General features: G+C 42.6%; 2 protein-coding genes across 7 annotated transcripts; one reads left to right on the top strand and one right to left on the bottom strand.

The window, feature by feature from the left end:
- Positions 1 to 18: 18 nt before the first annotated feature.
- Positions 19 to 4,887, bottom strand: wdcp (WD repeat and coiled coil containing). Of its 5 annotated transcripts, none has more exons than XM_085383332.1 (4): positions 4,755 to 4,887; positions 1,851 to 3,780; positions 1,516 to 1,636; positions 19 to 840 (listed from the first exon to the last, which is right to left on the bottom strand). In XM_085383332.1, exons 2-4 carry the CDS (start codon positions 3,759 to 3,761, stop codon positions 647 to 649), a joined length of 2,226 nt encoding a protein of 741 aa, XP_085239458.1. In that variant the 5' UTR covers positions 3,762 to 3,780; positions 4,755 to 4,887; the 3' UTR covers positions 19 to 646. The 5 variants fall into 5 exon arrangements, with proteins under 5 accessions (XP_085239458.1, XP_085239457.1, XP_085239455.1 ...); XM_085383331.1 differs by having other exon boundaries at positions 4,730 to 4,820; XM_085383329.1 differs by lacking the exon at positions 4,755 to 4,887 and adding an exon at positions 4,437 to 4,697.
- On the top strand, positions 4,816 to 14,328 carry fkbp1b (FKBP prolyl isomerase 1B). 2 transcript variants are annotated; one of them, XM_085383334.1, is made up of 4 exons: positions 4,826 to 5,035; positions 5,779 to 5,826; positions 12,568 to 12,680; positions 13,539 to 14,328. In XM_085383334.1, exons 1-4 carry the CDS (start codon positions 4,999 to 5,001, stop codon positions 13,665 to 13,667), a joined length of 327 nt encoding a protein of 108 aa, XP_085239460.1. In that variant the 5' UTR covers positions 4,826 to 4,998; the 3' UTR covers positions 13,668 to 14,328. The 2 variants fall into 2 exon arrangements, with proteins under 2 accessions (XP_085239461.1, XP_085239460.1); XM_085383335.1 differs by lacking the exon at positions 5,779 to 5,826 and having other exon boundaries at positions 4,816 to 5,035.
- The last annotated feature ends 515 nt before the right edge of the window (positions 14,329 to 14,843 follow it).

Raw genomic sequence — 14,843 nt, 5'->3', positions numbered from 1 at the left:
ACAGACGAGGAAGCACTACATATACAAATTTAATTTTCAGAAAGCTCCCCAAGCATTCCTTTCTTTGGACATTCAAAACAAACCACAGCGGTCCTAACAGCAGGGTATGACCATGAGAGAAAAGTTACTGTTGACTGTTGCCCCCTCTAGTGGTCACATGGGTTTTCCTGAACGTGTTAAAATTCTAGCAGGATGGAAAATCCTTTGGGTCTCTCGTAGACAGAACATTTGAGATGTTAAAGTGCTAAACTTGACATTTTAAGTGTAAAACCTGAATTTCATACATCTACTTCTGCTTCAAAAAAAAACAACAACATTAGCCTCCATTTGTTCATATAAGACGTCAGAACAATCAGAAACATGTCCCAAACATATCTAAAACGTACTCGCCGCTGTTGCTGGACTGCTAATCAGCACGTCCTGCTTCAGCAAAAACATGAACTGCACAGGTTTTGTTTTTTTAAAAGAAGAAAATGTAAACAATGCATGGAGTGCAATGAGCATCTCTTGTCAAACGGCTGTCATTTCAACACACACAAGAGTAATTTTGTCATACAGCTGCGGTCCATTTGACAGTCGAATACATCATGATAACAGAGGGACATTGTTTTGTGAGTCCATATATTGAACTGTGCGTTAGGAGTGGCTACACGGAGGCCTCTGTGGTTGTGTTGGGGCTTTGGCTGGGGGCTGGACTGGATGGGCAAGAGTTCTCTGGACTCCCGGGAGTCCGCAGGGTTGATTTCCGCTTCCCGTTCCGCACCGTGAGCTCCTCCTTAGGCTTAAATGTCAGAGGGACAAAGCCATCTGCATCTGCCACAAGTACAACCCACAACGGTCCTGGAGAAAAACAAAAACAAAACGACAATTAGGACTTTTTGACTCAGTATGGTTTTCTAAATGTCAGTGTAGTTTAGAAACTGTAGTTTGTGCGACCTACATTTTGGTGGTCTCAGTTTAGGAAAGCCAGTCTTTGCTACAGCAGCAACAAAACACTATGCACATTAAATGGTAGTAAGCTGCTTTTGTTTAAGACCTTATAATCTGACTTAGGCTTTTAATCACTTCCAATTATAGCTCACGCACGCTATCGGAAGAACAATGCCACCACAAGCTGCCTGAAATTACAACTGACTGCAATAAATAAGGTTTCTTATAAAGTACAGAGCAATCTGAGGGGGATGCCTTCATGGTGAATAAAGCCAGCAAGAGCATACAGATCTTAACATTTAGTCAATGACTTGCAGTTGACCCCACTTGAGGACCAGAAGAAATTTCCTCAGAGTGATTTTAGTTAATTAACCCTTTACACCCTGTGTCACAACACGGTTAATCGCACATGAAAAACAACAGATGAGGCTTTTGCACAAAGGCAGCTTAGGTACTGCTTTACATTAAGGGAAATGCCACTTAAAATGCACAAACAACAGAAAACAAGTAGCAGAGGACACGTGCTATTTGCTATACTTTGTTACTGTTGACCTACTGATGCCAAATCCAATTTTGTGAACATACCATACATCATCTCCACGATGGTAAGGTTGAAGAGGTCTTGGAGCGCACGCAGACACAGTTTACCGTCGCACAGCAGCACCGGCCTCCGCTCGTCAATAAAAACATTTTCTGACAACTGCTTCTGCGTGAGCACAAAGAAAGGAAATGTGATGGAAAGAGACATGCTCGTGGCTATTATTATGTTAAAAAATGCAATATTCTTATTTAACTTACTTAACTTATATATATATATATATATATATATATATATATATATATATATATATATATATATATATAATATATATATATATATATATATAATAGGGTATCAAACATAACACGTAAAACTGTACCTGGCATGTGACATTGACATACGGGGGTTCGCTGGCATTAGGGTAGACACTTGGGGCCTTTTTGCCATTCTGAGTGTAATCTCTGATTTCTGTCAGGCACTGCTGCACTTCTGCAAAGCGTGTAAAAAGTCTTTCCATGTTGTGAACGAGCTGCTCCAGCGCGCGCTCCTTGGCCTTGCCGGGAGTCTTTTCAGGCATAGGCAGCTTCGGCTCTGTGTGCATCTTGTCAGATGGTTCGAAGCGAGGAGAACTGGCTCGGCTGGAATCTCTGCTGACCTGTCCGGCCACCGCCAGGCTGGCCATGCGGCTGACATGGTCCATGTCAAAGTTTTCCACTGTAACTGAAGAGGCACTGGACGGGGCTCTGTCTGATAAGTCCACAGAGCTGGTGATGGGGCTGTGCTCGCTGCTTCTCACCTCCTCGACCAATCTCCGCCTGTTCCCCGGTGAGCAAACTACCCCCCTTCCAGGCAGTATCAAGTCTTTTATCCCTGGGCGCTCTCTGTCATCCTTTGACAGGTGCTCTGAGTGCCTCCTAATCCCTGTGCAGAAATTAGAGGTGGACTCATGGCTCTGAGCAGAGGAGGATGGTATGATAGGAGACATAGGCGACTCTCCATCGTAGATCAACTCTTTGGCTATGAGATGAAGAATATATTTGTCAGTGTTAGCAGATGGGAGGAAGGCGGGGTCGTTGGACTTCTGGCGACCCACCATCAACAGTAAAATCTTATCGCTGAGGAAACAGACTCCTTTGGGTCTCTCGTTCTGCTGCAGAGAGATCTGCTGTATGTTTGGCATCGTGGAGGCTGTGATGCAGTACACAAGAACCATGTTGCATGTGTTTGATGCAACAGCAACTGTGGAACCACGGGGATCAAAAGCCACAATGTCTGGGACCAAAATCCCTGGAATGCTGACTTTACGAGTGGTGGTGACCTTTCGCTCATAGGTAACCAGAATGAGGTGCGAGGAGTCCTGCCCGGAGCCTGTTACAGTGTCCCTGCGACGCAAATGGATAAGGGGGCTGGGGTCAGAGCGACGGTGTCTCGCCAGAAGATGGGTAATATCAAGAGGACCTGAGCTAGGGATGTAGGACCTTTCAGATTCGAAGGATCTTCTCCTCGAATCCAGAAGGCTGTCATCATCTGACATGTGAGAGCCATGGCCGTGCAGGGCCTCTGTCTCTGCTGGTAAGTCGAACGCTATGCCAGAATTTAACCCACATAATTTATCCAGCGGCAGCTCCGTAGCCACAGCTACTTGAGCTTCCCCGGTGGCCTCAATGGCACAGATATAGCCTCCCACGTCAAAGATGGGACAGAAGGAACAGGCCACCAGACTCTTTTGGATGTCATTCCAGATGTAGGAGTGAAGGGCACTGCCTATAGCCACCACCAGGCGTGTGCCATCCTTAGTCCAGCATGCACAGTGGATGAGTCCACTACCTTTGATATCTGCTTTGATTCTTCTGTTGTCCACCCTGACAGAAAACAGCACAGAGGTGTCTCTCTTAGTCAGCACAGCAAGAATGTCCAGTTTAGGGTGCCAAACGCAGCCTTGTGAAAGCAAGGGGAAAGGCTCGCTCATCTCACAGGTCTGCGTGCACAGCAGCTTGTTCTGTTCAAGAGCACTGAGCTGCAGTTGCCACACGGTAACATGCTTCTTGTGCTGCACAGCCAGCAAGGCGGGAGAATCAGAGCAGCACAGGGGGCCCCAGAAGAGTCCGAAGACATGCTCAAACTGCCCGATGACGTTTGTGTCGCCAAACTTCACATCGCCGTTGATAAAGTAGAGAGATGTTAGGCAGACTTGCTTGCCATCTGTCCAAGCAATCCCATGCACAGGGTGGATGGCTTGGTGCAGTGTGTTGAGACCTGTCCTGAGCAGCTTTGCCTTACCAAGATCCATCCTGGCAGGTATGAAGAAGCTTATCCAAAGAGCAAAAGAAAACAAAAGAGTCACAGCGTTAACATTGATAATAGAGTCCTGTGTGTCTTCTAAATGGGTCTTGACGACGAGTGGCTATTGCTACCTATGCAGATTAAGAATGGCAAAAGCCTCTCTTGTGTCTCCTTCCAAGTACATGCTTTAATCCCTCTGTGCCTGAGGCAGTGGTGACGAACACCTATAGCTGCTTACGCCTGATGACCTTAACAACACACAGGCCCTTTAGGACCTAAGGGTATTAACATTAGTATGTGTTGAATAAGAGTGTCTCATTAAAGTATTTGTCTTTTTAGACTCTGACATGATTACAAAAAGTACATTAAGTCTTCAAATACACGTCATCAGAGAAAGAAAACTGTAACAGACTTAAAATGTAAACACCATTTTAACACTGGAGCACATTAAACACAATCAGATTCTTCAGAAAACAGATTTACTGTGTGGATTGATTACTGCACATCAGCTTAAAACGCGTAGACACAAACCACGAAAAGGAGAAATGCTCATTAATTCAATTAATAAACATTGGAAATCACTAGCGAGATTAACTTGCTGCTTCCCTTTAAAAAATATATCGCGCAAACAGATAATTAAAGCTAGATTCGACACAAACATGAGTTTTAAAGCTCAGCATACCTTACAAAACTAAAAACACGTTCCAAGGAGCTCGTATAAAACAGTGAACATTAACTCTCATGTCAGCAAACTCACGTTTTACCGGTTAAAAATCGCCTCCAACGTTTCTTAGTAAATGACACGGAAGCAAAACTACTCGACAGTTTCGGTGCATTGTGGGAGACGTAGTTCACTTTTAACAAGCGCTCTAGTTTTATATAGCCCGAATTAATAAAAAACAATTGGCTTACTTAGAGGGACTTGATAAACTTAATAAAGACTATGACAAACCAGAAAATGAAAATTCAACTGACATTAGACACTCGAGCTTTATTTCACCTCCAGGGGTCTGCAGGGCTGAAGACGACGTACGTAGTGGGGTTGTAGATCTCTACGCTGCCTCCCTGCGAAGTGGAAAATATCTTGGCTGTCTCACGGTTGGCTGTAGCTACCGCGGGTGGGTGAATGCCTGGTTTCTGTCGCTAAAGCCCGACTTGTAGCTGCAAAAGGGTAGAACTGGCTCTAAGAAAAAAAAGCTTTGTCGGCTGTATGCTTTATAGCTAATATTTGAAGCAGCACAACCATGGGCGTGGAGGTCGAGACGATATCTCCCGGTGATGGTAAGCGGATTTATTCGCCTATGTGTGCTTTGATGAGGGTTGGTGGTGCTGGTGTTGTCGGGGCACGGTAGTTCCCCGGAATGCCATTCAGATATTTTTAAATATTTACTTTTTTTTTTGTCAAGATTAATATTAAGATGTGTGCGACGCGACTGAATATATCCCGTAGATATTTAGCAATTAACGGTAGTATGCTGCGGCTTTACCCTGTTTTGATTTTAGTTTAGTTTCTTCTTTTACAGTTTAAAATCACTGACGCCTGCACGGCATCTTTCTAGAACTCTCTATCCTGTGAAGTCAAACTCCGTCCGGTGTTTTAAAATTGAGCATTAGCACATAGGCACGTAGGGAAACATTTGAAGAGTTACTCATGTGTAAGCAGTCAGTCAGCTCAAGAGTGAAAGACACCAAATCTAGGGCTGGGTAAGGCAGACTACAGTGTCCTTATAGGCACTGCTAAATTAAAGTGCATCTGATAGCTAATTACTCTACTATTTCTATTACTGTGTAGGAAAAAAAATGCCTGCAGGCTAAAGTTACAGCATGAGGATGACAGATGCATATCTCACTTTAGTATGTCCGAAAGTGTAAAGAGGGTGCAACAGTACTGGCATCAGCACCCCACCAGACTGAACCTTGCATTTGCTAATGAGACTGCCAGTCTAATTACAAGATTAACCTGCCAGCCTCAGAGAGTATACAAACACACACTAACACTTGTTTTTTCTCTCTTTCATTAACAGGAAGAACATTTCCAAAGAAAGGCCAAACATGTGTTGTTCATTACATAGGTAACTTCCTTTCTCTTTCTTCTCTCTCTCCCCCCCTTTTTTCATTCTCTGCATTTTTTTCTGTCTTGGAGTCCATAGGGGGAAATATGTGCACAACACACCAAGCTTTCAAAATACGCAAAATGCTCGTAACATTGTGTAACTGAGTGTTGGTTACACTTGCAAGTTGCCGACAGAACCAGAAAATACTGTTTTTTCTTTTGTTTTTGTTTTAGGGTGTGCTGACATGCACATATTCATTCAAATGGGCATGTTTTCCTGTTTGTGTCTTGTCAGATTGCCAAGTTTTTAGGTGGGACAATAAGACGCTGAGACTTTTGGGAAATGAATTTGGGTTGCTCTATGGCCTCGGGTTAGCAGACCACACAACTAGGTCAGACAGAAAGTAAATAAACCTCGCTGGCATCTCGTCTGTTGACTGTCTGAGTATCACATGGTTATTATGTGGTTATAAATGCAATTGTACACACTCTGGCTATGGTCTGTGTAGTAAAGAGGGTTGGTTTCGAGTTTGTAAGTATTTATTTATTTTTATTGAACGTACACGTCCATGTAGTTCCATCTTGTAGCTTTGGGACTTCATTTTCATCATTTGAAATGGGTTAATGTGATTTTCCTAATCTATTGTAATACTGGCTGTATATCTTGATTGACCTATGCATAGTGTTTAACCTTATGTGAAAATTGCAGCTTTGTTTGACTAGTGTGTGTGTGTGTGTGTGTGTGTCATTAGAGACAAAACGATCCACAACAACTATGCCCTATACTGTACCTTATACTAGGATGTTGTGCTGTAAACTCTTCTGGGGAAAGTTGGATTTGCCTTTAAGCCTAATTTCAGGTATCCCATTTTTTTGGCTGCTGCCTTATTTCCATTGAGTCGCCTAGTGGATGGATCTGCATGTTTGATGCAACCCTTCCATATATCTGCTTCAGTCTGGCCCTGTAAGTAGACTAGCTGGTGATCCCTCGAGGCTGGGTTTGTGTCTGGAACTGGGGATCCTTCATATGTCAGGCGAATGTAATCTTAATTTATACGTCTCAAATTGTGAAGCTAGGCTCTTGAGATGTGCCACATAGCATTCTAGAGTAAGGGTTTGATTGACACTTGGTGTCTCTGCTCCCCTCTACTGTTGAATATGCAGTTATGAACATGGGTGGATGGATATATTGTTACAATATTGAAAGCCAAAAATTAATTAAAAATTAATTCATTTGCCTGGTCCTGTTGCACTGCTCTATGCGTGAAACTCGTAATCGGACACACTGGAGGCTGAGCGGCCAGTCTCATGTCCATGCCAAGAATGGTAGAATTTGCCCAGTTCTGGTCCCTTGTTTCATTCGAATCGTGCATCAGAGTTTTGGGATTTAAAGGTGTCTAAACTTTGGGTTCTGGTGAGGTTGTTGACGTTTAGGTAATGCATCAAAACCCAGGATTATATAAAGAGCTTCCCAATACTAGGACAAATAAAGTATTTCTAATCTTAAAGTAAGAATAATTTAGATCTGCAAATAATGCAGACCTTCTCTCGCTGTGAGCAAGAATTAAACATAGGGGATGAAAATGAGCACAATAGGTCCCCTTTAAGTTTTAAACTCCATCAAGACCGCACCACCTCTGCTGGATTGCACATATAAAAAAGCTTTTCCTTTTTCTGCTTTATTTCCTTTCTCCGTGTTGTTACCTGTTGCATTTTTTTATTTATAAGAGGGACAAATGTAAAGAATCCTGTCTGCAAAATCTACAAATGGTAAATCGACTGGGAATTACATGGTGCCTCTCTACTCAATTTGAGCACTCAAAGCACTTTCTATTACAAATCTCATCCTAATCACATATGCATCCATTGCTTTTATCCATACCTAACCACTTTACTACACATTCACGCTTCCATGAATGCATCAGGGGAAACTCAGAGTTCTGTATTTTGCCCAAGGATACTTTGACACTTGGACTGTAGGAGCTGGTGATGGACAGCCAGCTCTACCACTTGATCCATAGCCACCCCCAACAATTAGCATGGGTACTCTTCTTTTTGTTACATTCGTCACCTATTTCATTGAGGTACTGTACTCCCCATCTTTTGTTTGTCTTTTTGTTTCGATTTACGCTAACTTACTCATAAGATGCTTATACTTATTGGAATACAACTCAAAAATACATAGTTGAGCCAAACTGAGGCTTCAATAAAGGAACGCCCAAAGAGCTATAAATACAGTTTTGTATAAATGCAGGAAGTGCATTTGCAAAATATATTTAAGGGTAGAGCTGAACTTGGTGATGAACACATGAAATTGGCTAAGAATGTGGTTTATGTAGATAATCTGGAAGTATTTGTGTTGTAATCTGCAGAATTGATATAATGTGTTCCTCACATCAAGGTTTTTATGGACTCATAAACAAGTCTCCGATCCTATAGTGAGGGAGGAGGTTTTTTTTAATTCCTTGCTGAACTGTTATTATGTTAACCCAGTTAAATTTGATACATCGGTTCAACTAGTTTCAGGTAGTTATCAAGGGATTTGTAAGAAACTGAGGCAGGGAAGTTTTAAGATTATACTTCACAGTTTCAGTGCCCCAGAGGACAAGTGTTTTAATTAAAAGCTACACGACAAGATTAGCTGACACTCTGAAAAAAAGATAATGTTTGTAATACAGGTTGGTGTGGATTTGTAACATAAGTCAGCTGGCTCTCGGTGCAAAAACACAGACTGTACCCTCAACTCCACTCCACCCTCCCCTGGTGTTTTCCAGATAGCAAAGGCAAACAGTAAGAGTAAGGAGAGAGAGTGATTTCCCAATACATATTGGGATATGAAGCCACTCTGCTGGAGAGGCTTTCTCACGCATTCTCTTAATGCTGTGCAATTTTTGACTCTCACTTTCACCTCTGGGATTTTGAATATGCAGATGCACACATGCCAGAAGCACACAGACGCTCAGATATGCGAGCGACCTTCTTCTCACTCTGGTGAAAGTTGTAGCCACCCAAATTAGCCGAGTGGTCGTTGATGGCTCAGGCCTCCAATAATTTATCCTGTCTTGCATTCTTGTTTCTCTCATGGCTGACTGCAAGTCTGCTCACAGAGTGGCAGCTCTGTCAGCTGCAGTCCTGCAGTCTGAAGCTCATTTTGCTGCAAGAGGAAAATTAAAGCAGATCTGATGTCAGTCAACATGAGACAACAAAAGTAGCTCATGCGGTTTTAAGTTTGATGAAGTATGGCACTAAGCTACGAAGATGAATGGCATTGTAGCCTCTTTTGACATGAAGCTCGTGCTGCATGTGATGTCATTCCTAAATGTGGACATCATACCTTACCATGTTTGTCCTCCAGACTTTAGCATAAAACAGACAGAAACTGAGACCTCGCGGTTCTACGTGTTTGACCCAGAAATAGATCAAGCTGTGTGTCAGAAGATGCCAAAGTCTTCCTCCATGGGAGAGTGGTTGTTCATATAGTTGAGCAAACAATGGGAGGCTCCAAGATTAGTAGAAAGGCTTCTGCTGAAAATCATTGACTATTGGGTTGTCTGAGTGCTTCACAGGCTTTTTGCAACTTGTGTTATGAACATGGATCGAATATCTATGCAGCACCTACTTGGCAGGCAAGACTGGAGGAAAAGTGATATTCGAGCACATTATTATTTATCAAGTGAACTACTAGGCTCCACTAAAGATCTAGGACACTCCATATCTAGTTAGAAAAAAGCTCTTTTTGCACTTAATGATAGTATTAGAGTAACTTTTAAGTCATGGCTGAGGATTACTTTCAGGCTCCGGTGTCAACTTTACTCATATGCCCTATCCCAGTTGCTTGGCTATAGAAATGAAGAATGATGAAGACTCTTGTTATTAAGATGTCTGTGCCTGCAGGTGTGAAACACAGCAGACATGTAAGTCACATACTCAGATAGCTTTACACACATCTCATTTCATCCACATTTGAGCCAAGGGGCTTGCTGTGTTGGCAGCCATCCTAGACAGGGGCTAAGACAGGATAAGGTAAACAAAGTAAAAATAGCCCCACCCCTGTGTGGAATGGCTTTTTACAGCGATAGCTAGCCACTACCAAGTGTAAGCTTCTCACAAGGAGAGCCTAGGAGCCAACCTCAGAAGGGACAGGCTTGGCTGTATTTTTGCAAAGACCTCACCCATGCTCGGCTGTACAAATAGTGATAATAGAGCAGTGATACGAGTGTGGTTTAGTTAGCAGTTTGGGATTTTGCTATGGCTATCTCTGTGATCTCCAGGAAACAGATTATTATAGAATATTAACACAGGGTCCAATGTGTTGCAATTCATAGTCCACGGCCTGGTCCTCGTTTAGCCTGGTCCCATGCTGGCCACCCCTGGTGAAGGGTGTGGTCTGGCAGGGGCAGACACCTAGCTGCCTGTGTGAAATGAGCTATCTGTGTCCAGACTGGAGCCCGACTGATATATTGATGATATTTTGAGGATGTGTATTGATTGAGCCTCTGCCTTGTTTTTGTAAATTTTCACTTTACAACGGAGGGCGGGGGGCCAGCACCAGAGGCCGGCCCACTTTCCATTGGGATGGCCCTCCCGGCCAGGAAGGACACACTGAGCATGAGTGTGTTTGTTGTGTCTGCGTTCTGTTGTGTCACAGTCCATCGATTTTTTACACATCAGCCGTAAAAACACGGTGGGGTATTGTCGTCACCCCACTGGGTGGGTGGGCGGCGTGAACACAGAAGTTTGTCAATGCGATAACTTGAGAACGACTCAATGGAGGCGCATCGGTGCATCTAATAAAAATTTCAGGGCTGGTTGAACCTCGACCTCAGGGCCAAGGTCAGAGGTTAAGTTTTCTTAAAATCTTGTGACTGGGATAACTCCAGAATGAAGCTGTGGCGGGGCGTGGTTCGTGGCACGGCTGTGGGGGAGGCTGACACACCTGAGCTCGATCAGCTCATCACGCCTCCCCTATATTAAACGTGCCGGGACCTGAGGTTGGGGTTTGTTGTTGTTGTTGTGTGTGGCTGTCAGCTAAGCTCCGGCTGTGTCTAAGAAGCGACATCCGGAATAAAGAAGTGTGTAAAGAGTGAAATATGTGGTTCGGTCTATCATTCCTGTCACAGAGGAATTGCAGGATTTTGATACGGTGGTTGCATCTACTATAAATATCAGACGACTTCAAATCTCAGTGACCTCTAGGTCAGAGGTCAAGTTTTCTGAAAATCTTGTGAATGTGATGAGTTGAGAAAAAGGTGACGTACGATTTTGAAATTGATACTATTTATGCACTACCAAACAAATTGATACCCACTAGGAAGCTGAGGGGTAGCACTGGCAGCCACCAGTATTTTTTTTTTCCATCTTTGAGTTTGGAGTGAACTGAAACCAGTTACAACAGATGCAGGGCAATGAATTGGGGTTCATCCTGAACGCTCTATCACATGGCTGAGATAGACAGGTAATCTCTGATTAATCTAACAAACAGGTTTGTCATATGTGGGGGGAAACCGAAGCACACAGAGGAAACCCACATAGGCTTAGGGAGGACATGCAAACTGCACAGAGACAGCCCCAACCTGCAGGAGTATGCACTGCTGTAAAAATGCATTTCAGTTTAGCTGAAATGCATTTTCTGTGTCAGGGTTTTTCTTCAGTGTGCAGCCAACTGCTGCTAGAAACTCAAACGACTTTTCTGCAAGAAGGTTTTGTGTTTCTGCTACTCGAATGCCCTGCAGCAGGTGGTATTCACCAGGGGGTGTGAACCTGATGACTCCGCAGCTGGACCTGGCCCAGCCCGCTCATATCTGGGCTACTGGACTTCTTGGAAATGATGGACCTTCTAAGTTTAGTGGGGGAATGAAAGTGGAGAAGGAGTACAGTACCAACTTTCATATGACTGGATGAGCAAGACACTGTAACTAAACTTCAGCTAACACCAGCTTTAAATGCCAAGTATTCACACTATGACATAGAGATAAAATAATGTACCAGAACAACCTCCAAAGTGATAGCGGATCATTATTATTATTTTTTTATTATTTAATTTATTTATGTAAAAACGAAACCTTTTAATCTGTATTTCTAGAGGATGGAGGACAAAATATTATTATTATTAAAATCTTATTATATTAAATATGTTAATTACTTGAAATAAAACACATTATTATATTGGTTGGTAATGCACAGCATTGCATTATATTGTATAATCTCTGAATCTCCAATCTCAGTTATTTGAACTTTGTTTGCAGTTACAAGTTTCCTGTTCCACAACAATAGATTGTGCAGAGAAAATAACAAACACCATTAAGTTGCTCCTGTTGCTTTTTTCTGGCCGCCAACGGTTCCCAAAGTTCACGACTTTTCAGAGTAAAAGAACAGGGATTGAGATTGTGGCTAATGAAATGATTTAGTGTTTTCATGCCTTTAGTAGTTTAACCGCCACAGCAACAACAGCCCTGTCATGCCTGAATGGTCAGTCATTGTTCTGAAGGAGCTGAGTCCCGCTTTGCCTTTGTTACCCCTTTCTCTCGCTGTGGTCTACATACAGTTAAGCAATGGCCTAGTTAACTTTAAAAATAATCCACTAAACCAGGCCAGTTCTTCCTGATTCACATTTCCTCTGTTCATTTGAGAAGTTGAAACAGACCCAAGAAGTCCCACCAGAAAAATTCCTGGTTATTGCAGCAGCTAACTATGCCCATGCACTTTTGATTTTTGAGTTTATTTTGCCTCTAAATTTTGTTTTCATATGCTTTTTTGGCAGGTATGTTGCAGAACGGGAAAAAGTTCGACTCCTCGCGAGACAGGAACAAGCCCTTCAAGTTCAAGATTGGACATAGCGAGGTCATTAAAGGCTGGGAAGAAGGAGTAGCACAGGTAAGAGAGGAAGGTTGAGGCCCTGCTTGTTTTGTCTTTTAGTATTAAGCAGTACGTTATGCATTCCATGTTCTAAGTACATATTGAACTTCATTTATTCATTTATACTGCCAGGTTTTAATTGATCATACCTAACAGTTAGTTGCAATTCTGAAGGTGCTCTCATACAGTGAACAGGTGCACCACTGCAGTTGTTTGTTTTTTAAATTGTGCTTAGATGCACTGCAGTGGTCAGCAACAATGAGAGGGAGGCTGTAAAACAGATTCTACTGTAGCTATTGGAGTTCAGATCGGTTCAGCTGTAACACATTCCTTCCTTCAGCTCTTGTATGATAATGGCAGCCACAGAAAATACACAGTTACAGAGTTTTCAGTTAGAGAAAACAGATGAATGAGGACAAATGGAGTCACAGCATCAACAGCAACAGCAGTCTGACATTACTTATTTTCTGCAGTTGTGTATGTAATGCTGAGTAGCTGACTTGATTGCTGTCCGCTTGAAAGTGGTCTTTTACAGCTGCAGTGAGTAGAAACCAAGATCTGTTATGAAAGGAGAATAAACTATGCAGTTTCTCATATTTTACTTGTGGTCGGGCCTCTTGGTAAAGTACGCAAACAAAAGCCCTGAGTTCCGAATATCTGCTTGTGTTTCAGGTTCCTGGTATTATGTTTGCCTGCCAACTGTCACACTGTTATTGTTTACAGGGACACTTGAATAGGGTATTAATTTACAAGTCAAAAAGTGTTTTGTGTTCTGTGACAAGGGACTTTTCGGGCGTAGGCGTAAAGTACAAGAAAATGCACATAAATACTCAGTGTGTTCTGCTGTCCCCTCGCCTCTCCTCTCCTGTGCTGCAGATGAGCCTGGGCCAGAGGGCTAAAATCACCTGCACACCGGATATGGCTTATGGAACAACAGGCCACCCCGGAGTTATCCCACCAAACGCAACCCTTATTTTTGATGTGGAGCTGCTTAAGCTGGAGTGACGCATGGGGTAGAAGGCAAAGGCAGAAGGCTAATGGGGCTGCATTCACCATAACCCACAACCGGGAGACTATACCCGACTGTTGCCTCTCACAGCCACCCGCTCTTATGTTTCTCTGTTTTCACAGCCTTCGTCTTTTTCTTCAGTTAGGTATTTAAACGCATCTTCTGCTTCGTTGCCATCGTTTTGAGCTAGATGCTGCAAGAAAATGTTCATGTCGTACAAGACTCTTATACACACACACACGTTTTGGTTTGTTTGTTACACATGCTTGTTTTGTTGAACTTCATTTAATGTTGTAAATTTTGTTGATCCCTGTTCTCTTTGAAAAGCCGTACTACATTGCAATCAAAACATATATTGCCTTACAGTTTGAACAGCGGAGTTGAGGGTACATAGGTTAAAAGTACAATGTCTGCTCTGTATATTTACTGGGCATTATATACCACTGTCTGCATCGCCACTTTGAAAAAAGGCTTGTCCTGCTGAATGCTCTGAATGATGTTGCTGTGTTTGGTATATTTTATAATCCTTGTGAACATGCAAGTGTAACCTATAAAATCAAACCCAATCAATACTGTACAGAAGTCTTTAAGAGCCATTGCTACTATGACAGTTTATTGACCAACTCTTGAATAAAGTGGCATGCACTATGTTAAAAAGTCTGTGTCCTTTGTGTGATTTGTGAGTGACTGATTGCTATTTCCAGAGGAATCTGTTTACCAGTTCACATATTGTGTTCAATTTTTATGAAACCATAATCAAATTTTTTGTAAAATAAGTAAACCATGCATTTAATCACATCTGGAATCTCGCCTTCAGACGACAAGATGTGGAGGACTTCATCACTTCAAGAAACACATGTAAACTAATACTTATTCCATTTAAGGATAAAATTTCTTTGCAAGAAAAAGGTCCTTGGTGTGCCAAGAAATCTGTATACAGGGGAGAAGGCCTTTAAAACCTGTATTTAATGGTCATCAGGCCAGAAATTAAGATGAATACAGATGTTTCAACTTCCTGGGACCAGTTTTGGGAGGGTCTTTTTCTGTCCCAGCATGACTGCCGCAATGCACAAACCAAGATCCATAAAGGTGTGGTTAGTTAAGTATGTTGTGGGAGAATTCAGCCCCATCTAGCATTTTTCGGATGAACTAATATGGAGATACATCACAAC

This window comes from Rhamphochromis longiceps, linkage group LG15, assembly GCF_057381845.1.
Source record: "Rhamphochromis longiceps isolate RC_006_pf linkage group LG15, R_longiceps_female_GT1.1, whole genome shotgun sequence".
NCBI classification, from domain to species: domain Eukaryota; kingdom Metazoa; phylum Chordata; class Actinopteri; order Cichliformes; family Cichlidae; genus Rhamphochromis; species Rhamphochromis longiceps.
This window is presented reverse-complemented; position numbering and strand designations above follow the sequence as displayed.

Coding starts and splice junctions, on each gene's coding strand:
- fkbp1b (XM_085383334.1), top strand. CDS start 4,999: ATGGGCGTGGAGGTCGAGACGATATCTCCCGGTGATG. Junction 5,036..5,778: donor GACGATATCTCCCGGTGATG/GTAAGCGGATTT, acceptor TTTCATTAACAG/GAAGAACATTTCCAAAGAAA. Junction 5,827..12,567: donor ATGTGTTGTTCATTACATAG/GTAACTTCCTTT, acceptor CTTTTTTGGCAG/GTATGTTGCAGAACGGGAAA.
- wdcp (XM_085383328.1), bottom strand. CDS start 3,938: ATGTACTTGGAAGGAGACACAAGAGAGGCTTTTGCCATTCTTAATCTG. Junction 3,781..3,885: donor GCCATTCTTAATCTGCATAG/GTAGCAATAGCC, acceptor TCTTTGGATAAG/CTTCTTCATACCTGCCAGGA. Junction 1,637..1,850: donor ATGTCAATGTCACATGCCAG/GTACAGTTTTAC, acceptor GTGCTCACGCAG/AAGCAGTTGTCAGAAAATGT.